Source organism: Scyliorhinus canicula, chromosome 5 (genome assembly GCF_902713615.1).
Source record: "Scyliorhinus canicula chromosome 5, sScyCan1.1, whole genome shotgun sequence".
Classification (NCBI taxonomy): Eukaryota; Metazoa; Chordata; class Chondrichthyes; order Carcharhiniformes; family Scyliorhinidae; genus Scyliorhinus; species Scyliorhinus canicula.
Window position 1 is genome coordinate 229,222,932 of NC_052150.1, and position 25,200 is coordinate 229,248,131.

The 25,200-nt window shown below is 50.4% G+C and overlaps 1 protein-coding gene across 1 annotated transcript in view; it reads right to left on the reverse strand.

Annotated features, from left to right (window-relative positions):
- shrprbck1r (sharpin and rbck1 related) overlaps window positions 1-25,200 on the reverse strand; it is a 96,288-nt gene that overhangs the window by 39,832 nt on the left and 31,256 nt on the right. The window contains exons 6-7 of the mRNA XM_038796479.1: window positions 23,898-24,120; window positions 21,759-21,932 (exon numbers count right to left, since the gene is read on the reverse strand). Of these exons, the coding sequence (XP_038652407.1) occupies window positions 21,759-21,932; window positions 23,898-24,120 (397 nt within the window). The remainder of the gene's footprint in view (window positions 1-21,758; window positions 21,933-23,897; window positions 24,121-25,200) is intronic.

The following is a 25,200-nucleotide window of genomic DNA, read 5'->3' on the forward strand; positions in this document are numbered from 1 at the left end:
TACCCCTCAATTTAAGGCTATGTCCCCTCGTGCTAGCCACCTCCATCCGCGGGAGAAGGCTCTCGCTGTCCACCCTATCTAACCCTCTGATCATTTTGTATGCCTCTATTAAGTCACCTCTTAACCTTCTTCTCTCTAACGAAAACAACCTCAAGTCCATCAGCCTTTCCTCATAAGATTTTCCCTCCATACCAGGCAACATCCTGGTAAATCTCCTCTGCACCCGTTCCAAAGCTTCCACGTCCTTCCTATAATGAGGCGACCAGAACTGTACGCAATACTCCAAATGCGGCCGTACCAGAGTTTGGTACAGCTGCATCATGACCTCATGGCTCCGGAACTCAATCCCTCTACCAATAAAGGCCAACACACCATAGGCCTTCTTCACAACCCTATCAACCTGGGTGGCAACTTTCAGGGATCTATGTACATGGACACCGAGATCCCTCTGCTCATCCACACTACCAAGAATTTTACCATTAGCCAAATATTCCGCATTCCTGTTATTCTTTCCAAAGTGAATCACCTCACACTTCTCCACATTAAACTCCATTTGCCACCTCTCAGCCCAGCTCTGCAGCTTATCTATGTCCCTCTGTAACCTGCAACATCCTTCCGCACTGTCTACAACTCCACCGACTTTAGTGTCGTCTGCAAATTTACTCACCCATCCTTCTGCGCCCTCCTCTAGGTCATTTATAAAAATGACAAACAGCAACGGCCCCAGAACAGATCCTTGTGGTACGCCACTCGTAACTGAACTCCATTCTGAACATTTCCCATCAACTACCACTCTCTGTCTTCTTTCAACTAGCCAATTTCTGATCCACATCTCTAAATCACCCTCAATCCCCAGCCTCCGTATTTTCTGCAATAGCCGACCGTGGGGAACCTTATCAAACGCTTTACTGAAATCCATATACACCACATCAACTGCTCTACCCTCGTCTACCTGTTCAGTCACCTTCTCAAAGAACTCGATAAGGTTTGTGAGGCATGACCTACCCTTCACAAAACCATGCTGACTATCCCTAATCATATTATTCCTATCTAGATGATTATAAATCGTATCTTTTATAATCCTCTCCAAGACTTTACCCACCACAGACGTTAGGCTCACCGGCCTATAGTTACCGGGGTTATCTCTACTCCCCTTCTTGAACAAAGGGACCACATTTGCTATCCTCCAGTCCTCTGGCACTATTCCTGTAGCCAATGATGACCTAAAAATCAAAGCCAAAGGCTCAGCAATCTCTTCCCTGGCTTCCCAGAGAATCCTAGGATAAATCCCATCCGGCCCCGGGGACTTATCTATTTTCACCTTGTCCAGAATTGCCAACACTTCTTCCCTACGCACCTCAATGCCATCTATTCTAATAGCCTGGGTCTCAGCATTCTCCTCCACAATATTATCTTTTTCTTGAGTGAATACTGACGAAAAGTATTCATTTAGTATCTCGCTTATCTCCTCAGCCTCCACACACAACTTCCCACCACTGTCCTTGACTGGCCCTACTCTTACCCTAGTCATTCTTTTATTCCTGACATACCTATAGAAAGCTTTTGGGTTTTCCTTGATCCTACCTGCCAAAGACTTCTCATGTCCCCTCCTTGCTCGTCTCAGCTCTCTCTTTAGATCCTTCCTCGCTTCCTTGTAACTATCAAGCGCCCCAACTGAAACTTCACGCCTCATCTTCACATAGGCCTCCTTCTTCCTCTTAACAAGAGATTCCACTTCTTTGGTAAACCACGGTTCCCTCGCTCGACCCCTTCCTCCCTGCCTGACTGGTACGTACTTATCAAGAACATGCAATAGCTGTTCCTTGAACAAGCTCCACATATCCAGTGTGCCCAACCCTTGCAGCCTACTTCTCCAACCAACACATCATAAGTCATGTCTAATGGCATCATAATTGCCCTTCCCCCAGCTATAACTCTTGCTCTGCGGGGTATACTTATCCCTTTCCATCACTAACGTAAAGGTCACCGAATTGTGGTCACTGTCTCCAAAGTGTTCACCTACCTCCAGATCTAACACCTGGCCTGGTTCATTACCCAAAACCAAATCCAAAGTGGCCTCACCTCTTGTTGGCCTGTCAACATATTGTGTCAGAAAACCCTCCTGCACACATTGTACAAAGAACGACCCATCCAATGTACTCGAACTATATCTTTTCCAGTCAATATTAGGAAAGTTAAAGTCTCCCATAACAACTACCCTGTTACTTTCGCTCTTTTCCAGAATCATCTTCGCCATCCTTTCCTCTACATCTCTAGAACTATTAGGTGGCCTATAGAAAACTCCCAACAGGGTGACCTCTCCTTTCCTGTTTCTAACCTCAGCCCATACTACCTCGGAAGAAGAGTCCCCATCTTGCATCCTTTCTACCACCGTAATACTGTCCTTGACTAGCAGCGCCACACCTCCCCCTCTTTTGCCCCCTTCTCTGACCTTACTAAAGCACCTAAACCCCGGAACCTGCAACAACCATTCCTGTCCCTGCTCTATCCATGTCTCTGAAATGGCCACAACATCGAAGTCCCAGGTACCAACCCATGCTGCCAGTTCCCCTACCTTATTTCGTATACTCCTGGCATTGAAATAGACACACTTCAAACCACAGACCTGAACACTGCCGCCCTCCTGCGAAGTCAAAACTGTGCTCCTGACCTCTCTACTCTCAATCTCTCGCACCCCAAAACTACAATCCAGGTTCCCATGCCCCTGCTGAATTAGTTTAAACCCCCCCAAAGAGTACTAACAAATCTCCCCCCCAGGATATTGGTGCCCCTCAGGTTCAGATGTAGACCATCCTGGTCTCAGGGAAGGTCCCACCTTCCCCAGAAAGAGCCCCAGTTATCCAGAAATCTGAATCCCTCCCGCCTGCACCATCCCTGTAGCCACGTGTTTAATTGCTCTCTCTCCCTATTCCTCATCTCACTATCACGTGGCACGGGCAACAACCCAGAGATAACAACTCTGTTTGTTCTCGCTCTGAGCTTCCATCCTAGCTCCCTAAAGGCCTGCCTGACATCCTTGTCCCCTTTCCTACCTATGTCGTTAGTGCCAATGTGGACTACGACTTGGGGCTGCTCCCCCTCCCCCTTAAGGACCCGGAAAACACGATCCGAGACATCACGTACCCTTGCACCTGGGAGGCAACATACCAAACGTGAGTCTCTCTCGCTCCCACAAAATCTCCTATCTGTGCCCCTGACTATTGAGTCCCCAATTACTAATGTTCTACTCCTTTCCCCCCTTCCCTTCTGAGCAACAGGGACAGACTCCGTGCCAGAGGCCCGTACCCCATGGCTTACCCCTGGTAAGTCGTCCCCCCCACAAGTATCCAAAACGGTATACTTGTTACTCAGGGGAACGACCGCAGGGGGTCCCTGCACTGACTGCTTCTTCCCAGTCCCTCTTACAGTTACCCATCTATCTCCAGCCTTTGGTGTAACTACTTCCCTGAAGCTCCTATCTATGACCCCCTCTGCCTCCCGAATGATCCGAAGTTCATCCAGCTCAAGCTCCAGGTCCCTAACACGGTTTTTGAGGAGCTGGAGTTGGGTGCACTTCCCACAGATGAAATCAGCAGGGACACTGACGGCGTCCCTCACCTCAAACATTCTGCAGGAGGAGCATTGTACTGCCTTCCCTGACATCCCCCCTAGATTAAAAAAAAACAAGAAAAAGAAAAAGAAAGGAAGAGCTTACCTGATATTACCTCAAACCCTGATCCCGCTGAAAGGTAAGCAAATTTAAAGGCACTCACTCACCTTCACGACAGGCCCCTGCTCCCGCTTCCCAACCACCGTGGGGTGGGGGGGTTGGTTCGAGGAGGAGGTAGGGTGGGAAACACTCACAAAGTGTTTCGGGTTTAACTGTCACTTGCCAACAGCCCCTCCACAAACCACCTTCAACTTAGGCTGACCGCACTGCACGTATGCAAATTTCCCCAGAACAGCTGATCAGTAGGTCTGCTCTGCTGCCCTCTGCTGGTTGCTTGCCTTTACTCAAACTCCTTGGGCCTTCTTCGCAGGTTCACCTTCAACTTAGGCTGACCGCACTGCACGTATGCAAATTTCCCCAGAACAGCTGATCAGTAGCTCTGCTCTGCTGCCCTCTGCTGGTTGCTTGCCTTTACTCAAACTCCTTGGGTCTTCTTCGCAGGTTCACCTTCAACTTAGGCTGACCGCACTGCACGTATGCAAATTTCCCCAGAACAGCTGATCAGTAGCTCTGCTCTGCTGGTTGCTTGCCTTTACTCAAACTCCTTGGGTCTTCTTCGCAGGTTCACCTTCAACTTAGGCTGACCGCACTGCACGTATGCAAATTTCCCCAGAACAGCTGATCAGTAGCTCTGCTCTGCTGCCCTCTGCTGGTTGCTTGCCTTTACTCAAACTCCTTGGGTCTTCTTCGCAGGTTCACCTTCAACTTAGGCTGACCGCACTGCACGTATGCAAATTTCCCCAGAACAGCTGATCAGTAGCTCTGCTCTGCTGCCCTCTGCTGGTTCGTAGAATAAACATTGTTTTGTTTTTAAAAATACTTTTCCATTTCTGCTGTCCCACACCTGTAGAGTGGTCCATGTGCTCCCCATATCACAATCTATTAAAAGTTGTGGGTCACGTGAACTCAATGATACACTTTGGGGTTCTCTAAACCCTGGCTCATAACAACACTGTCGACAGGCAGCAACCAATATGTGCACAGCAAACTTATACAAACAGCAATCCGATAATGACTTAGTAAAAATATTAACACTGACTAAGGGACAAACATTGTTTACGCAAAGAGAAAACACCCATGCATTTCTTTCAAATAGCCCCATGTGATATTTTATGAGCACCTGAGGGACCTCACACACAGTGTCAGTACTGACCCTCTGACAATGCGGCACTCCCTCAGTACTGACCCTCTGACAGTGCGGCACTCCCTCAGTACTGACCCTCTGACAGTGCGGCACTCCCTCAATACTGACCCTCTGACAGTGCAGCACTCCCTCAGTACTGACCCTCTGACAGTGCGGCACTCCCTCAGTACTGACCCTCTGACAGTGCCGCACTCCCTCAGTACTGACCCTCTGACAGTGCAGCACTCCCTCAGTACTGACCCTCTGACAGTGCAGCACTCCCTCAGTACTGACCCTCTGACAGTGCGGCACTCCCTCAGCACTGACCCACTGACAATGCGGCACTCCCTCAGTACTGACCCTCTGACAGTGCGGCACTCCCTCAGTGCTGACCCTCTGACAGTGCGGCACTCCCTCAGTACTGACCCTCTGACAGTGCAGGACTCCCTCAGTACTGACCCTCTGACAGTGCGGCACTCCCTCAGTACTGACCCTCTGACAGTGCAGCACTCCCTCAGTACTGACCCTCTGACAGTGCAGCACTCCCTCAGTACTGACCCTCTGACAGTGCGGCATTCCCTCAGTACTGACCCTCTGACAGTGCGGCAGTCCCTCAGTACTGACCCTCTGACAGTGCGGCACTCCCTCAGTACTGACCCTCTGACAGTGCGGCACCCCCTCAGTACTGACCCTCGGACAGTGCGGCGCTCCCTCAGTACTGACCCTCTGACAGTGCAGCACTCCCTCAGTACTGACCCTCGGACAGTGCAGGGCTCGCACAGCAGTCAGACAGACGGCTCACCGGGGGTTGAGAGGGATCCCCGAGCGAGAATGCGCTAATGTTCTGCCTGTCCAGAGACCAGTAACATATGTTGCGTTAAAAAGATAAAAATCGATGATTGCACTCCATCTCTGGAGAAAAGTGTTTTAATTTTAATTTGTTGGCAATAAGAAGTAACAAAATAATTCTTGCTCGCTTATACTTTCTACAGCCGTAACTTTACAATCAGTATGTGAACACTTGCGACAATTAAAAATTAGCGTGGTCAGAAAATAAAACATAGCAGCTACCAGTGTGCCTGTGCACACTCCCAGATCATATACATGTGTGATATCTTTTGCTGTGACAGGAGACAGTGTAGAGTCTGCTGCATCGATCAGGGGCCCATGCTGGGCTCTGCAGACAGCCGGGTGTTTGTACTGTGTTGGGGAGGGGGGGGGGGATCTTTGCCATCGTAGTATCTGTGCCTGTGAGAAGTTCCGCTGTGAGCTCCAGCTCACCATCACCCCTTGATGCAGCCTCCGATGGGCAGGGAAGGGGAGCAGAGTCAGTCAGAGGGTGGCAGCTTCTCAGCCTCTGCCAGGGCCAATCTGTGTGCGTGGCCTGTGGGTAAACATTCTTCTCTTCTTCCTTTTTCCTGTGATTCAAAAAAACAGAAAGGAGAGAAGAATGAATCTGCTCGGCCAGACACTGGAAATCAATACGCTTCACGTAAAAGTGTCGAGAGCTCCAGGGTTGAGGTCAACTCCCCCGGACGTGTTCACATCGTGTGGCTCTGCTCCTCAGTGTAAAGCCAGTTTGGATACAGGATAGCTATGTGGCTAAGTTCATACTTCATATCATTCAATTCTGCAATGGCCAGATGTGGGGCTTCGAATGTGGCAGTGAGCAAAAGAGTACGTGTAATGTCCAGACTGTAACTTCATAGCGTACACACAGAATCTGCTGAGGTCTCGTACCCTTACTGTCCCCCACAATTCAACCATTCCATGGAAACGGAGGCCAGGTAGGCCAGACTTTCCCGGGAAGCCAGGGTAAGCAGTCGAGGCCAGACTTTCCCGGGAAGCCAGGGTAAGCAGTCGGGGCCAGACTTTCCCGGGAAGCCAGGATGAGCAGTAGAGGCCAGACTTTCCTGGGATGCCAGGGTAAGCAGTCGAGGCCAGACATTCCCAGACTCTCCCAGGAAGCCAGGGTAAGCAGTCGGGGCCAGACATTCCCAGACTTTCCCAGGAAGCCAGGGTAAGCAGTCGGGGCCAGACATTCCCAGACTTTCCCGGGATGCCAGGGTAAGCAGTCGAGGCCAGACATTCCCAGACTTTCCCGGGATGCCAGGGTAAGCAGTCGAGGCCAGACTTTCCCGGGAAGCCAGGGTAAGCAGTCGAGGCCAGACATTCCCAGACTTTCCCGGGAAGCCAGGGTAAGCAGTCGAGGCCAGACATTCCCAGACTTTCCCGGGAAGCCAGGGTAAGCAGTTGAGGCCAGACATTCCCAGACATTCCCGGGAAGTCAGGGTAAGCAGTCGAGGCCAGACATTCCCAGACTTTCCCGGGAAGCCAGGGTAAGCAGTCGAGGCCAGACTTTCCTGGGAAGCCAGGGTAAGCAGTCGAGGCCAGACATTCCCAGACTTTCCCGGGAAGCCAGGGTAAGTAGTCGGGGCCAGACATTCCCAGACTTTCCCGGGAAGCCAGGGTAAGCAGTCGGGGCCAGACATTCCCAGACTTTCCCGGGAAGCCAGGGTAAGCTGTCGAGGCCAGACATTCCCAGACTTTCCCGGGATGCCAGGGTAAGCAGTAGAGGCCAGACTTTCCCGGGAAGCCAGGATGAGCAGTCGAGTCCAGACTCTCCCAGGAAGCCAGGGTAAGCAGTCGAGGCCAGACATTCCCAGACTTTCCCGGGATGCCAGGGTAAGCAGTCGAGGCCAGACTTTCCCGGGAAGCCAGGATGAGCAGTCGAGGCCAGACGTTCCCGGGAAGGCAGGGTAAGCAGTCGAGGCCAGACATTCCCAGACTTTCCCGGGAAGCCAGGGTAACCAGTCAAGGCCAGACATTCCCAGACTTTCCCGGGAAGCCAGGGTAAGCTGTCGAGGCCAGACATTCCCAGACTTTCCCGGGAAGCCAGGGTAAGCAGTCAAGGCCAGACATTCCCAGACTTTCCCGGGAAGCCAGGGTAAGCTGTCGAGGCCAGACTTTCCCAGGAAGCCAGGATGAGCTGTCGAGGCCAGACTTTCCCAGGAAGCCAGGGTAAGCAGTCGAGGCCAGATTTTCCCGGGAAGTCCCGCTGAGATGACATTTGAAACTATTACAAAGCTGCTTGTCCAACCAGAGGCTGGCTTCTGCAGGAGCCGTTTTCTGACTGGACGAGCTGTAACCAGCGGCAAACCCAAATTTTCACCACAGGACGAGCACGGACATCAAAGTAACGAGGAGAGTGGTGGCTCGGCAGGAAAAGCGGCCCGAGGGTGGGATTGGGGGCAGGAGAGGATCCTCGGACTGGGGGAAAGGAGGCCTCAGAGAGGGAGCGAGGGCAAACGAACCTCAGAGCAGGAGAAGGCAAGTGGAATGAAAAATAAATGAAAATTGCTTGTCACGAGTAGGCTTCAATGAAGTTACTGTGAAAAGCCCCTAGTCGCCACATTCCGGCGCCTGTCCGGGGAGGCTGGTACAGGAATCGAACCGTGCCTCTGGCCTGCTTTAAAAGCCAGCGATTTAGCCCCAGTGAGCTAAACCAGCCCCTAGTGGGCCCGTAGAGGGAGGAGGGAGGGAAAGAAAGCTTCAGAGTGGAAGAAAGGCAGGCCGCGGAGCAGGGCAAAGCAGTCGCGTGTGTGTGCGTGTGAGAGGAGAGTGTGTGTGCGTGAGAGAGGGGAGTGTGGGAGAGAGGGGAGTACATGTGCGAGAGAGGGGAGTGTGTGTGCGTGAGAGAGGGGAGTGTGGGAGAGAGGGGAGTACATGTGCGAGAGAGGGGAGTGTGTGTGTGTGAGAGAGGGGAGTGTGGGAGAGAGGGGAGTGCGTGTGCGAGAGAGGGGAGTGTGGGAGAGAGGGGAGTGCGTATGTGTGTGAGAGAGGGGAGTGCGTATGTGTGTGAGAGAGGGGAGTGTGTGTGCGTGAGAGAGGGGAGTGTGTGTGTGAGAGAGGGGAGTGTGTGTGCGTGAGAGAGGAGTGTGTGTGCGTGAGAGGGGGGAGTGTGGGAGAAAGGGGAGTGCGTGTGCGAGAGAGGGGAGTGTGTGTGCGTGAGAGAGGGGAGTGTGGGGGAGAGGGGAGTGTGTATGTGTGTGACAGAGGGGAGTGTGGGAGAGAGGGGAGTGCGTATGTGCGTGAGAGAGGGGAGTGTGGGAGAGAGGGGAGTGCATGTGTGTGTGAGAGGGGAGTGTGTGTGCGTGAGAGAGGCGAGTGTGGGAGAGAGGGGAATGCGTGTGCGAGAGAGGGGAGTGTGTGTGTGTGAGAGAGGGGAGTGTGGGAGAGAGGGGAGTGCGTGTGCGAGAGAGGGGAGTGTGGGAGAGAGGGGAGTGCGTATGTGTGTGAGAGAGGGGAGTGTGTGTGCGTGAGAGAGGGGAGTGTGTGTGTGAGAGAGGGGAGTGTGTGTGCGTGAGAGAGGAGTGTGTGTGCGTGAGAGAGGAGTGTGTGTGCGTGAGAGTGGGGAGTGTGGGAGAAAGGGGAGTGCGTGTGCGAGAGAGGGGAGTGTGTGTGCGTGAGAGAGGGGAGTGTGGGGGAGAGGGGAGTGTGTATGTGTGTGACAGAGGGGAGTGTGGGAGAGAGGGGAGTGCGTATGTGCGTGAGAGAGGGGAGTGTGGGAGAGAGGGGAGTGCATGTGTGTGTGAGAGGGGAGTGTGTGTGCGTGAGAGAGGGGAGTGTGTGTGCATGAGAGAGGGGAGTGTGTGGGCGTGAGAGGGGGGAGTGTGGGAGAGAGGGGAGTGCGTATGTGCGTGAGAGAGGGGAGTGTGGGAGAGAGGGGAGTGTGTGTGTGAGAGAGGGGAGTGTGTGTGCGTGAGAGAGGGGAGTGTGTGGGCGTGAGAGGGGGGAGTGTGGGAGAGAGGGGAGTGCGTGTGTGTGTGAGAGGGGAGTGTGTGTGCGTGAGAGAGGCGAGTGTGGGAGAGAGGGGAATGCGTGTGCGACAGAGGGGAGTGTGTGTGCACGACGGAGGAGTGTGTGTGTGCATGAGAGAGGGGAGTGTGCACGATGGAAGCAAGTGAGTATGTGAGAGAGGCGAGGGTGTGTGCGTGAGATGTGAGTGTGTGCGGGAGAGGCGAGTGTGTGTGTGAGAGGCGAGTGTGTGTGAGAGGCGAGTGTGCGTGAGAGGCAACTGTGTGCTGGATTAAGCTGGTTATGGACAAAGAAATGGACAATCTGCAAAGAAAAGATTGGAGGAAGAGTGGATTTCAGTGAAATGAGGCAGAATTTGGCCACGGTAGACTGGGAAAGTTATGAAATGAAAACCGCTTATTGTCACAAGTAGGCTTCAAATAAAGTTGCTGTGAAAAGCCCCTAGTCGCCACATTCCGGCGCCTGCTCGGGGAGGCTGGAACGGGAATTGAACCGTGCTGCTGGCCTGCCTTGGCCTGCTTTCAAAGCCAGCGATTTAGCCCAGTGTGCTAAACCAGCCCTATATGTGGGGTGTGGGGGGGGGGGGGGGGGGGGGGGGATTCAAAAAGGAAATAGGAGAACACAAGCTCAATCTGTTCCCTTTGTGGCGATGGGAAGGAGTAACAAGTCCTGAGAATCACGGATGACCCGAGATATTCATGATATCTTGAGAAGGAAAAGAGAGACTATTTGCAAGTCAGCAAATCAGGGGAGGCATTAGTTCGGTAAAGGAAGTGCAGGATGGAGCTTTTGGAAGCAATTTTGGAGAGAAAAGAGGGGTATGACTTTCTCTGGCTGGTAAAAGTAGGGAAAATCCCAAGATATTCTCTCAGCATGTCAATGGGAAGAGGATAAACAGGGAGAGAGTAGGCCCATTAGGGGACCAAGGGGGAAATTTGTGTGTGGAGCCAGGGGACATTGGTGGGGTGTTGAATGAATATTTCACATCTGTCTTCACCCAAGAGAATGAGGATGTGGGTATGGAACTCGGGGAGAGAGAGACTGTGAGGTTATTGAGCAAATTGGCACCGGGGGTGTCAGGCAAGTCTCCAGGTCCGGATGAATTGTGCCCCAGGTGCTGGCGGAGGCGAGGGAGGAGATTGCCGGGGCTCTGACCCAAATGTTTAATTCCTCTCTGGCTATGGGGGAGGTGCCAGAGGACTGGAGAGCAGCTAATGTGGTCCCACTATTTAAGAAAGGCTGTAGAGATAAGCCAGGGGACTACAGGCCAGTGAGTGGGGAAACTACTGGAAAAGATTCTAAAGGAGAGAATCCATCTCCACTTGGAGAGGCACGGGTTTGATCAGGAATAGTCAGCGTGGCTTGTCAGAGGGAGGTTATGCCTAACAAATTTCATTGAATTTTTTGAGGATGTGACCAGGTGGGTAGATGAGGGTAGTGTAGTCGATGTAGTTTACATGGATTTCAGCAAAGCCTTTGACGAGGTCCCACATGGAGATTTATAAAGAAGGCAAATGGGATACAGGGTAACTTGATCAGGTGGATTCATAATTGGCTTAGTTGTAGGAGGCAGAGGGTGATGATAGACGGCTGCTTTAGTGACTGGAAGCCAGTGTCCAGTGGGGTACCACAGAGATCACTGCTGGGTCCCTTAATATTCGTCATTTGAAAATGAAAAAGATGAAAATCGCTTATTGTCACGAGTAGGCTTCAATGAAGTTACTGTGAAAAGCCCCTAGTCGCCACATTCCGGCGCCTATTCGGGGAGGCTGGTACGGGAATTGAGCCGTGCTGCTGGCCTGCCTTGGTCTGCTTTCAAAGCCAGCTATTTAGCCCAGTGTGCTAAACCAGCCCCAGAACATAGATGACAATGTGGGGGGTCGGATCAGTAAGTCTGCGGATTGGCTGGTTGGTTAACAGTGAGGTTTGACAAGGAAGTATTCAATGAATGGCCTGACACTGGGAAGTTCCGAGGAACAAAGGGACCTTGGCGAGTTTGTCCACAGATCTCTGAAGGCAGAAGGGCAGGTTAATAGGGAGGTGAAAAAGGCAGATGGGACACTCGCTTTTATCAATCAGGGCCTAGATTACAAAAGCAGGAAGGTCATGATGGAGCTGTGGAGAACTTTGGTGAGGCCACAGCTGGAGCACTGTGTGCAATTCTGGTCAGCACATTATAGGGAGGATGTGATTGTACATGTGATTGGGATGGAGCATTTCAGTTATGAGGAGAGGTTGGATAGGCTTGGGTTGTAGTCAGCAGAGAAGACTGAGGGGTGACCTGATGGAGGTGTACAGGATTACGAGGGACATGGACAGGGTGGATAGGGAGCAGCTGTTCCCCTTAGTTTTTTTTTTCTTCTTTTTTTTTTATAAATTTAGATTACCCAATTATTTTTTTCCAATTAAGGGGCAATTTAGCGTGGCCAATCCACCTACTCTGCACACTTTTGGGTTGTGGGGGCGAAACCCACGCAGACACGGGGAGAATGTGCAAACTCCACACGGACAGTGACCCAGAGCCGGGATCGAACCTGGGACCTCAGCGCCGTGAGGCGGTTGTGCTAACCACTAGGCCACCGTGCTGCCCCTGTTCCCCTTAGTTGAAGGGTCAGTTACGATGGGGACACTAGTTCAGGTGAGGGGATGTTTAGGGTGGATTTGGGGAAAATCGTTTTTACCCAGAGGGTGGTGACGGTCTGGAATGCACTGCCTGGGAGGGTGGGAGAGGCGGGGTGAGGGTCTGGAATGCGCTGCCTGGGAGGGTGGTAGAGGCGGGATGAGGGTCTGGAACACACTGCTTGGGAGGGTGGGAGAGGCGGGATGAGGGTCTGGAACGTACTGCCTGGGAGGGTGGGAGAGGCGGGGTGAGGGTCTGGAACGCGCTGCCTGGGAGGGTGGGTGTGCACGAATCAGGGAGGTGTGTGTGTGAGAGAGAGGGGAGTGTGTGTGTGCATGAATGAGGGAGGTGTGTGTGTGTGTGTGAGAGAGAGGGGAGTGTGTGTGTGCACGAATCAGGGAGGTGTGTGTGTGTGAGAGTGAGAGGGGAGTGTGTGTGTGCACGAATGAGGGAGGTGTGTGTGTGAGAGAGAGGGGAGTGTGTGTGTGCATGAATGAGGGAGGTGTGTGTGTGTGAGAGAGAGAGGGGAGTGTGTGTGTGCATGAATGAGGGAGGTGTGTGTGTGAGAGAGAGAGGGGAGTGTGTGTGTGCATGAATGAGGGAGGGTGTGTGTGTGAGAGAGAGAGGGAGTGTGTGTGTGCATGAATGAGGGAGGTGTGTGTGTGTGAGAGAGAGGGGAGTGTGTGTGTGCATGAATGAGGGAGGTGTGTGTGTGTGAGAGAGAGGGGAGTGTGTGTGTGCATGAATGAAGGAGGTGTGTGTGTGTGAGAGAGAGGGGAGTGTGTGTGTGCATGAATGAGGGAGGTGTGCGTGTGTGAGAGAGAGAGGGGAGTGTGTGTGTGCACGAATGAGGGAGGTGTGTGTGTGAGAGAAAGAGAGAGGAGAGTGTGTGTGTGCATGAATGAGGGAGGTGTGTGTGTGTGAGAGAGAGGGGAGTGTGTGCGTGCATGAATGAGGGAGGTGTGTGTGTGAGAGGGGAGTGTGTGTGTGCATGAATGAGGGAGGTGTGTGTGTGAGAGAGAGAGAGAGAGGGGAGTGTGTGTGTGCACGAATGAGGGAGGTGTGTGTGTGAGAGGGGAGTGTGTGTGTGCATGAATGAGGGAGGTGTGTGTGTGAGAGAGAGAGAGAGGGGAGTGTGTGTGTGCACGAATGAGGGAGGGGTGTGTGTGTGAGAGAGAGGGGAGTGTGTGTGTGCACGAATGAGGGAGGGGTGTGTGTGTGAGGGGGAGAGAGGGGAGTGTGTGTGTGCATGAATGAGGGAGGTGTGTGTGAGAGAGAGGGGAGTGTGTGTGTGCACGAATGAGGGAGGGGTGTGTGTGTGAGAGAGAGAGAGAGGAGAGTGTGTGTGTGCACGAATGAGGGAGGTGTGTGTGTGAGAGAGAGGGGAGTGTGTGTGTGCACGAATGAGGGAGGGGTGTGTGTGTGAGAGAGAGAGAGGGGAGTGTGTGTGTGCATGAATGAGGGAGGTGTGTGTGTGTGTGTGAGAGAGAGAGAGGGGAGTGTGTGTGTGCATGAATGAGGGAGGTGTGTGTGTGTGTGAGAGAGAGAGAGGGGAGTGTGTGTGTGCATGAATGAGGGAGGTGTGTGTGTGAGAGAGAGGGGAGTGTGTGTGCACGAATGAGGGAGGGGTGTGTGTGAGAGAGAGGGGAGTGTGTGTGCACGAATGAGGGAGGTGTGTGTGTGTGAGAGAGAGAGGGGAGTGTGTGTGTGCACGAATGAGGGAGGGGTGTGTGTGTGAGAGAGGGGAGTGTGTGTGTGCATGAATGAGGGAGGTGTGTGTGTGTGAGAGAGAGAGGGGAGTGTGTGTGTGCATGAATGAGGGAGGGGTGTGTGTGTGAGAGGGGAGTGTGTGCGTGCATGAATGAGGGAGGGTGTGTGTGTGAGAGAGAGAGGGAGTGCGTGTGTGCACGAATGAGGGAGGGTGTGTGTGTGTGAGAGAGAGAGGGGAGTGTGTGTGTGCATGAATGAGGGAGGTGTGTGTGTGAGAGAGAGGGAGTGTGTGTGTGCATGAATGAGGGAGGTGTGTGTGTGAGAGAGAGAGGGAGTTGTTGTGTGTGCCTGAATGAGGGAGGTGTTGTGTGTGAGAGGGAGTGTGTGTGTGCATGAATGAGGGAGGGGTGTGTGAGAGAGAGGGGAGTGTGTGTGTGCACGAATGAGGGAGGTGTGTGAGAGAGAGGGGAGTGTGTGTGTGCATGAATGAGGGGTGTGTGTGTGTGAGAGAGAGGGGAGTGTGTGTGTGCATGAATGAGGGAGGGGTGTGTGTGTGAGAGAGAGGGGAGTGTGTGTGTGCACGAATGAGGGAGGTGTGTGTGTGAGAGGGGAGTGTGTGTGTGCATGAATGAGGGAGGTGTGTGTGTGAGAGGGGAGTGTGTGTGTGCACGAATGAGGGAGGTGTGTGTGTGAGAGGGGAGTGTGTGTGTGCATGAATGAGGGGTGTGTGTGTGTGAGAGAGAGAGGGGAGTGTGTGTGTGCATGAATGAGGGAGGGGTGTGTGTGTGAGAGAGAGGGGAGTGTGTGTGTGCACGAATGAGGGAGGTGTGTGTGTGAGAGGGGAGTGTGTGTGTGCATGAATGAGGGAGGTGTGTGTGTGAGAGGGGAGTGTGTGTGTGCATGAATGAGGGAGGTGTGTGTGTGTGAGAGAGAGAGATAGGAGAGTGTGTGTGCATGAATGAGGGAGGTGTGTGTGTGTGAGAGAGAGGGGAGTGTGTGTGTGCACGAATGAGGGAGGTGTGTGTGTGAGAGAGAGGGGAGTGTGTGTGTGCACGAATGAGGGAGGTGTGTGTGTGTGAGAGAGAGAGGGGAGTGTGTGTGTGCATGAATGAGGGAGGTGTGTGTGTGTGAGAGAGAGAGGGGAGTGTGTGTGTGCACGAATGAGGGAGGTGTGTGTGTGAGAGAGAGGGAGTGTGTGTGTGCATGAATGAGGGAGGGGTTTGTGTGTGTGTGAGAGAGAGGGGAGTGTGTGTGTGAGAGGGGAGTGTGTGTGTGCACGAATGAGGGAGGTGTGTGTGTGAGAGGGGAGTGTGTGTGTGCATGAATGAGGGAGGTGTGTGTGTGTGAGAGAGAGAGATAGGAGAGTGTGTGTGTGCATGAATGAGGGAGGGGTGTGTGTGTGAGAGAGAGGGGAGTGTGTGTGTGCACGAATGAGGGAGGGGTGTGTGTGTGAGGGAGAGGGGAGTGTGTGTGTGCATGAATGAGGGAGGTGTGTGTGTGAGAGAGAGAGAAAGGGAGAGAGGTGACTGTGTGTGTGTGAGAAAGAGGTGAGAGAGAAGTGAGAGTGAATATATTTACGTGTGTGTGTATGTGCGTGCGTGTGTATGTATGTATGTATGTATGTATGTGTGTGTGTATGTATGTATGTGTATATATGTATGTGTATGTATGTATGTGTATGTATGTATGTGTATGTATGTATGTGTATGTATGTATGTGTATGTATGTATGTGTATGTATGTATGTATGTGTATGTGCGTGTGTCCAATATGAGAAGCTGGCATTCCAACAATACTCTCCCATTTCAACCCAAGGAGCAGCGACACTCCTCCCATTAAAAATGACAAAAAGGTAAGACCCAAGTACTTTTTCAAATAAGAGGTTTTAATTCTCGTAAATATATACATATAAGAAATAGAAAAGACTTCTATAAAATAGGGGCACCATTTATCCGAATGGGGACAGAGTGCCGTAGCGCTCAGAGCACCAAGAAACACTCCGCTAACTAACGCCCATACGGGTATATCGGGGGGCTCAGTGGGGAATGTGCAGCCGAGGACCCATTTAGTCCCGTTTTCTGTACTGAGGAGTTCCGCTTGCCCTCTCCTCACCATACCACATCTTCCCGCGCCCAGGCAGGGCACCGCCCCGGCCCAATCACCACCACCCAAAACATGTCAGCTTGGCACCTTGGCAGCACCAGTCTGGGAGTGCCCCAGTCAGCTGGCAGTGTCAGGGTGCCAGGCAGACAGTGCCTGGGTACCCAGTTGGCACCAGCAGTGCCAGGGTGCCACCCTGCCCAGAGGGCATAGACCTGGGGGCCTCCAATCGCCCAGGAGACCCGTACGAGTGTCGTTCCGTCTGGTCCGCGTTTGTGGATACCAGCGTTGCACAGCACTAGCCCGAGGTCTCCAAAGTGAGGGGGTTAGATCCCACACCTCGGTTAGATCCCACGCCTCGGTTAGATCCCACACCTCGGTTAGATCCCACGCCTCGGTTAGATCCCACACCTCGGTTAGATCCCACACCTCGGTTAGATCCCACACCTCGGTTAGATCCCACACCTCGGTTAGATCCCACACCTCGGTTAGATCCCACACCTCGGTTAGATCCCACGCCTCGGTTAGATCCCACACCTCGGTTAGATCCCACACCTCGGTTAGATCCCACACCTCGGTTAGATCCCACACCTCGGTTAGATCCCACACCTCGGTTAGATCGCACACCTCGGTTACATAAGAACATAAGAACTAGGAGCTGGAGTCGGCCATCTGGCCCCTCGAGCCTGCTCCGCCATTCAATGAGATCATGGCTGATCTTTTGTGGACTCAGCTCCACTTTCCGGCCCGAACACCATAACCCTTAATCCCTTTATTCTTCAAAAAACTATCTACCTTTACCTTAAAAACATGTAATGAAGGAGCCTCAACTGCTTCACTGGGCAAGGAATTCCATAGATTCACAACCCTTTGGGTGAAGAAGTTCCTCCTAAACTCCATCCTAAATCTACTTCCCCTTATTTTGAGGCTTTGTCCCCTAGTTCTGCTTTCACCCGCCAGTGGAAACAACCTGCCCGCATCTATCCTATCTATTCCCTTCATAATTTTAAATGTTTCTATAAGATCCCCTAAAGATCCTTCTAAATTCCAACGAGTACAGTCCCAGTCTACTCAACCTCGCCTCATAATCCAACCCCTTCAGCTCTGGGATTAACCTAGTGAATCTCCTCTGCACACCCTCCAGTGCCAGTAGGTTCTTTCTCAAGTAAGGAGACCAAAACTGAACACAATACTCCAGGTGTGGCCTCACTAACATCTTATACAATTGCAGCATAACCTCCCTAGTCTTAAACTCCATCCCTCTAGCAATGAAGGACAAAATTCCATTTGCCTTCTTAATCACCTGTTGCCCCTGTAAACCAACTTTCTGTGATTCATGCACTAGCACACCCAAGTCTCTCTGCACAGCGGCATGCTTTAATATTTTATCGTTTAAGTAATAATCCCGTTTGCTGTTATTCCTACCAAAGTGGATAACCTCACATTTGTCAACATTGTATTCCATCTGCCAGACCCTAGCCTATTCACTTAACCTCTCCAAATCCCTCTGTAGACTTCCAGTATCCTCTTCACTTTTCGCTTTACCACTCATCTTAGTGTCATCTGCAAACTTGGACACATTGCCCTTGGTCCCCAACTCCAAATCATCTATGTAAATTGTGAACAATTGTGGGCCCAACACGGATCCCTGAGGGACACCACTAGCTACTGATTGCCAACCAGAGAAACACCCATTAATCCCCACTCTTTGCTTTCTATTAATTAACCAATCCTCTATCCATGCTACTACTTTATCCTTAATGCCATGCATCTTTATCTTATGGCAGCAACCTTTTGTGTGGCACCTTGTCAAAGGCTTTCTGGAAATCCAGATATACCACATCCATCGGCTCCCCGTTATCTACTGCACTGGTAATGTCCTCAAAAAATTCCACTAAATTAGTTAGGCATGACCTGCCCTTCATGAACCCATGCTGCGTCTGCCCAATGGGACAATTTCTATCCAGATGCCTCGCTATTTCTTCCTTGATGATAAATTCCAGCATCTTCCCTACTACTGAAGTTAAGCTCACTGGCCTATAATTTCCTGCTTTCTGCCTACCTCCTTTTTTAAACAGTGGTGTCACGTTTGCTAATTTCCAATCCACCGGGACCACCCCAGAGTCTAGTGAATTTCGGTAAATTATCACTAGTGCATCTGCAATTTCCCTAGCCATCTCTTTTAGCACTCTGGGATGCATTCCATCAGGGCCACGAGACTTGTCTACCTTTAGCCCCATTAGCTTGCCCATCACTCCCTCCTTAGTGATAACAATCCTCTCAAGGTCCTCACCTGTCATAGCCTCATTTCTATCAGTCGCTGGCATGTTATTTGTGTCTTCCACTGTGAAGACCGACCCAAAAAATCTGTTCAGTTCCTCAGCCATTTCCTCATTTCCCATTATTAAAACTCCCTTCTCATCCTCTAAAGGACCAATATTTACCTTAGCCACTCTTTTTTGTTTTAGATATTTGTAAAAACTTTTACTGTCTGCTTTTATATTCTGAGCAAGTTTACTCTCATAATCCATCTTACTCTTCTTTATACCTTTCGTAGCTTTCTGTTGCCCCCTAAAGATTTCCAGTCCTCTAATCTCCCAGCAATCTTTGCCACTTTATATGCTTTTTCCTTCAATTTGATACTCTCCCTTATTTCCTTAGATATCCACGGTCGATTTTCCCTCTTTCTACCGTCCTTCCTTTTTGTTGGTATAAACCTTTGCTGAGCACTGTGAAAAATCGCTTGGCAGGTTCTCCACTGTTCCTCAACTATTCCACCATAAAGTCTTTGCTCCCAGTCTACCTTAGCTAGTTCTTCTCTCGTCCCCTTGTAATCTCCTTTGTTTAAACACAAAACACTAGTATTTGATTTTACTTTCTCATCCTCCATCTGTATTTTAAATTCCACCATATTGTGATCGCTCCTTCCGAGAGGATCCCTAACTATGAGATCATGAATCAATCCTGTCTCATTACACAGGACAAGATCTAGGACCGCTTGTTCCCTCGTAGGTTCCATTACATACTGTTCTAGGAAACTATCGCGGATACATTCTATAAACTCCTCCTCAAGGTTGCCTTGACCGACCTGGTTAAACCAATCGACATGTAGATTAAAATCCCCCATGATAACTGCTGTACCATTTCTACATGCATCAGTTATTTCTTTGTTTATTGCCTGCCCCACCATAACGTTACTATTTGGTGGCCGATAGACTACTCCTATCAGTGACTTTTTCGCCTTACTATTCCTGATTTCCACCCAAATGGATTCAACCTTATCCTCCATAGCACCGATGTCATCCCTTACTATTGCCCGGATGTCATCCTTAAATAACAGAGCTACACCACCTCCCTTACCATCCACTCTGTCCTTCCGAATAGTTTGATACCCTCGGATATTTAACTCCCAGTCGTGACCATCCTTTAACCATGTTTCAGTAATGGCCACTAAATCATAGTCTTTACGATGATTTGTGCCATTAACTCATTAACTTTATTCCGAATACTACGAGCATTCAGGTAAAGTACACTTATGATGGTTTTTTTTACCTCTGTTTTGAATCTTAACATATCCAGTTTTATTCCTTTTGTTATTACTGGGCCTATTCACTGAGCTCCCCTCAGTCACTGTACCTTGTATTGTCGCCCTTTTAGATTTTTGACTTTGACATCCCACACCTCGGTTAGATCTCAGGAACGCATGTCAGAGTGAGACTTGCCAGAAAGTGATCCCGCCCACAACAGGCAGAATTCACATTGCAATGTCTTGCGAGATTGCATTAGACAGATAGCTGCCAAACACTCTGATTGGAATAAATCAGTGAATGACCTTCACTTATTTTGTTTAACTGAAACGGTGCAATGTGTGCACCTGTTCTTTCTGCCTGTAAAGAACAGAGCCTTGTTTGTGTGTTAATATCTGTAGCCTGGGATGCATTTTGTCCAGGCCTTGTGATTTATCCACTTTCAAATGTACTAGCCTCCTGAATGTTTTCTCCCTCACTATTTTATGCCATTCAATGTTTCACACCCGTCCTCCTGAACTACAAGTGTCTGCAACACTGCAACTCTTGTGAAAACAGACAAAAAGTATCAATTGAGATTTATAAAACATCTTTGGGTTTCCTTTAACTTCACTTACCAATACCACGCAAAATCTCGACAACAAGGACTCCTACGTCACACTTCGATTCACTGACAACAGCTCCACCTTCAACACCATAATCCCAGCCAAGGTCATATCAATGCTCCAAAACCTAGGACTTGGCTCCTCCCTCTGCAACTGGATCCTCACCTCCCTGACTCATAGACCTCAATCAGTAAGAATAAACAACAACGCCTCCTCCACGACAGCCCTCAATACCGCCACCCCGTAAGGCTGCGTATTTAGCCCCCTAGTATACTCCCTATATACACATACACTCACACACAGGACTGTGTGGCAAAATTTGGCTCCAACTCCATCTACAACTTTGCTGATGATATGATCATAGTGGGTCAGATCTCGAACAACGACAAGTCAGAATACAGGAGGGAGATACAGAACCTAGTGGAGTGGCATTATGTCAATAATCTCTCCCTCAATGCCAGCAAAACTAAAGAGCTGGTCATTGACTTCAGGAAGCAAAGTATCGTACACACCCCTGTCTGCATCAATGGTGCGAGGTGGAGATGGTTGACAGCTTCAAATTCCTCGGGGAGCACATCACCAACAATCTGTCCTGGTCCACTCACGTCGACACTATGACCAAGAAAGCACAACAGCCCCTATTTTGCCTCAGGAAACTAAGGAAATTCGGCATGTCCACATTAACCCTTACCAACTTTTACAGACAAACCATAGAAATCATCCTATCTGGCTGCATCACAGCCTGGTATGGCAACTGCTCGGCCCAAGACTGTAAGAATCTACAGAGAGTCGTGAACACTGCCCAGTCCTTCACACAAAACCGTCTCCCATCCATTGACTCCATCTACACCTCCCACTAACTGGGGAAAGCGGGCAGCATAAACAAAGACCCCTCCCACCCGGGTTCACTCTTCCAACTTCTTCCATCGGGCAGGAGATACAGAAGTCTGAGAACACGCACGAACAGACTCAAAAACAGTTTCTTCCCCGCGGTTACCAGACTCCTAAACGACCCTCTAATAGACTGAACTGATCTCTTCACACATCTTCTCTACTGAGCAGTACTATACTCTGTATGCTTCACCCGATGTCTGTGTCTATGTATTTACAATGTGCATTTATGTGTGTCCTATGTTTTTTTTGGAACAATGTGTCTGCACTGTCCGCAGAATACTTTTCACTGTACCTCGGTACACGTGACAATAAACAAATCCAAATCTAAACATACAAATTAGGAGCAGGCCACTCAGTCCCTCGAGCCTGGCTTGCCAGTCAATAAGATCATGGTTGATCTGATTGTGCCCTCAACTCCAACTACCCACTACCAAACCTCTCCACCTCCAGGACTGAATGCTAGCATGGTTCGATCCCAGGGATAGAGTGGCATCTCTGGCGCTATGGATGCTGGGTAAAGCACACCTCCCATTCGGCTGGGATGCGCAACCAACATTTTGAACATAAGTAACTCCAGGAGCAGCTGCTGCCAATTACCCCGGGATAACTGCAACAGAGTCGTTTGACCGTACCTGTTGATATCTCCGCATTGCCTCCTTCTCCTGTAAGATGCGACACATTTCCTCATCGTCGGGTTTATAATCCTGGGGCACAGAGTATTCTGGTGGTCGGGGGCTGCTGCACATCTCACATCCTGGCCGGGTGGGTTTGTTTATGTAGGTACACGTATTACACGCCCAGCCTGCCTGTTACACAAACAAAAGGGGGAGCAAGAGAGAAAATCCTCAATAGTTTTCATCCTGTCACCCAAAGGAACTGAAAGAATAGTGAACGAGCTTGTGCTGGCAGGCGGTCGAGTCGCGCCACATACACAACAGCAGGTCAAGCGAAAAGAACAACTTTTCCATCAATCAGTTTTAGACATCAAGATCACGAAGGGAACCTTGCAACACACAGCACATTTAACCAAGCAAATCATCCCAAGCATTACCGGATGCTGAGGCACACAAGGGAATAACAGGACAGCTGGTAAAACCGAGGTGGCACGGTAACACAGTGGTTAGCACTGTTGCGTCACGGTGCCAGGGTCCCAGGTTCGATTCCCAGCTTGGGTCATTGTCCGTGTGGAGTCTGCACGTTCTCCCCGTGTCTGCGTGGGTTTCCTCCGGGTGCTCCGGTTTCCTCCCACAAGTCTCGAAAGACGTGCTGTTAGGTGAATTGGACATTCTGAATTCTCCCTCAGTGTAACTGAACAGGCGCCGGAATGTGGCGACTAGGGGCTTTTCACAGTAACGTCACTGCAGTGTTAATGTACAGTAAGAAGTCTTACAACACCAGGTTAAAGTCCAACAGGTTTGTTTCAAACACTAGCTTTCGGAGCGCAGCTCCTTCCTCAGATGAATGAAGAGGTACTACTTGCCTTCAAACAACCGCGCAACCTCAAACAAACCATTGTTTACAGCAAACTACCCAGCCTTCAGAACAGCGCCCACGACACCACATAACCCTGCCATGGCAATCTCTGCAAGACGTGCCAGATCATCAACATGGATACCACCATTACATGTGAGAACACCACCCACCAGGTACGCGGTACATACTCGTGAGGCTCGACCAACGTTGTCTGCCTCATACGGTGCAGGAAAGGATGTCCCGAAGCGTGGTACATTGGTGAGACCATGCAGACGCTGCGACAACGAATGAACGGACATCGCGCGACAATCACCAGGCAGGAATGTTCCCTTCCAGTCGGGGAACACTTCAGCAGTCAAGGGCATTCAGCCTCTGATCTCCGGGTAAGCGTTCTCCAAGGCGGCCTTCAGGACGCACGACAACGCAGAATCGCTGAGCAGAAACTTATAGCCAAGTTCCACACACGTGAGTGCGGCCTGAACCGGGACCTGGGATTCATGTCGCATTACATTCACCCCCCACCATCTGGCCTGGGCTTGTGAAATCCTACCAACTGGCTTGAGACAATTCACACCTCTTTAACCTGGGGTTACCCCTATCTCTGGATCTGTAAAGACTTAATTACCTGCAAATTTTCGCATTCTAAGCATTGTCTTGATTCTTTGAATTTGTCTATATAAATGTTTCTGGAACAGACCTCTTCATTCACCTGAGGAAGGAGCAGTGATCCGAAAGCTAGTGTTTGAAACAAACCTGTTGGACTTTAACCTGGTGTTGTAAGACTTCTTACTGTGCTCACCCCAGTCCAACGCCGGCATCGCCACGTCAGTGTTAATGTAAGCCTGCTTGTGACACTAATAAAGATTATTATTTTTTTAATTTTAAAAAACATGGTCTAAGACGTAGGCTTTAAGAAGGGTCTTAGAAGGAGAAAATGAAGTAATAATAATCTTATTAGTGTCAGAAGTAGGCTTACATTAACATTGCAATGACATTACTGTGAAAAGCCCCTTGTCGACACACTCTGATGCCAGTGCTACTGTGCAGGTTTAGGGTCGAAATTCCAGAGCTTGGGCGCCAGGCAGCTGAAGGTCTGGGCACCGATGGTGAGATGACCGCCATGCACTCCTGATAGGTACAACCCCTTGGGTTCATTGTGAATTTTCTCTTTAATATCTTCTCCAGGGTTCGGAGCAGAATCAATGGGCCGAGTGGCCTACTTCTGCTCCATAGTCTTATGGTCTGTCCTTTGGGACCAACAGGGATCTGTTCAACCCTGGCAAGGTTTCCCCGGGTACCTGTGTTGGCGAGGGAGCGGAGGAAGCTTGCTGAGACGTTCTGTTCCACGTATCCTGGCACGGGAGAGGCTGAAGTGACTTCAGTTCCAGATTGATGCGCTGAGCAATATTGCTGATGTCCATCCTTCCATCCCTTTCCTTTTGTGGGAGTCGGTCTGTGGAGAGAGAGAGAGAGAGAGGTATCACACACTGTGCAAGCTCAAACAGGGAAGGAGAATTAAGACTGGGCCAGCAATGCCCACATCCGGTGAATCAATTTAGAAACATTTCCAAAAGTATGGGAGGCCATTCAGTGCAGAAGGATTTGGGTGTCTTGTTGCAATTATTCAGGGCCTTGGTGAGGCCACACCTGGAGTATTGTGTGCAGTTTTGGTCTCCTTCTCTGAGGAAGGATGTTCTTGCTCTCGAGGGAGTGCAGCGAAGGTTTACCAGACTGATTCCGGGGATGGCAGGACTGATGAACGAGGAGAAATTGAATCGGTTTGGATTGTAGACCTTCCAATTAAATACTATTAAATATGTCAATTATCCAATAGAAGTCACTGATATATGAAGGGGTGACAGGTGGCACTATTGGTTGGTGGAGATTTATGTGTGAGGTTGGATCAAAGAAATAAAGGTGTTTTGTGGAGAAGCAGAACTTTTGTCTCCTTTACTCTCCAGCAATGCAGAAACCTAAACATTCGCTGGAGTTCAGAAGAATATGGGGGGGTTCTCAGAGAACCGAACAGGACTGATGGATGCAGGAAGGATGTTCCCAATAGTGGGTGGGTCCAGAACCAGGGGTCGCAGTCTGAGGGTACGGGGTAGACTATTTCAGACAGAGAGAAGTTTCTTCACCCACAGAGTGGTGAGCCTGTGGAATTCATTACCACAGGAAGTACGTAGTTGAGTCCAAAACATTTTCAAGAAGCAGTGAGATATAACACTTCGGGCGAAGGGGATCAAAGGCTATGGGGAGAAAGCAGGATGAGGCTATTGAATTGGATGATCAGCCATGATCGTGATGAATGGCAGAGCAGGCTCGAAGGGCTGAATGGCCTCCTCCTGCCCCTATTTTTCCTATGTTTCTATGGTATGGACCCGATACCCCCTCACCCCACTGCAGGCACGAGCGCTACACCTAAACCAGAGTGACGATCATTTCGAAGGATGAAACTGTGAAGGTCAGTCTATATGGTTTAAATTGATGTTACCAATCTCCGGCAGATATTTGTAATCTACAACTGCACACAAATTCTTGAAAATGTACGACTTGTTATATATTTTGGGGCCAGGTTCCTCGGTGGGGGATATAATGGGT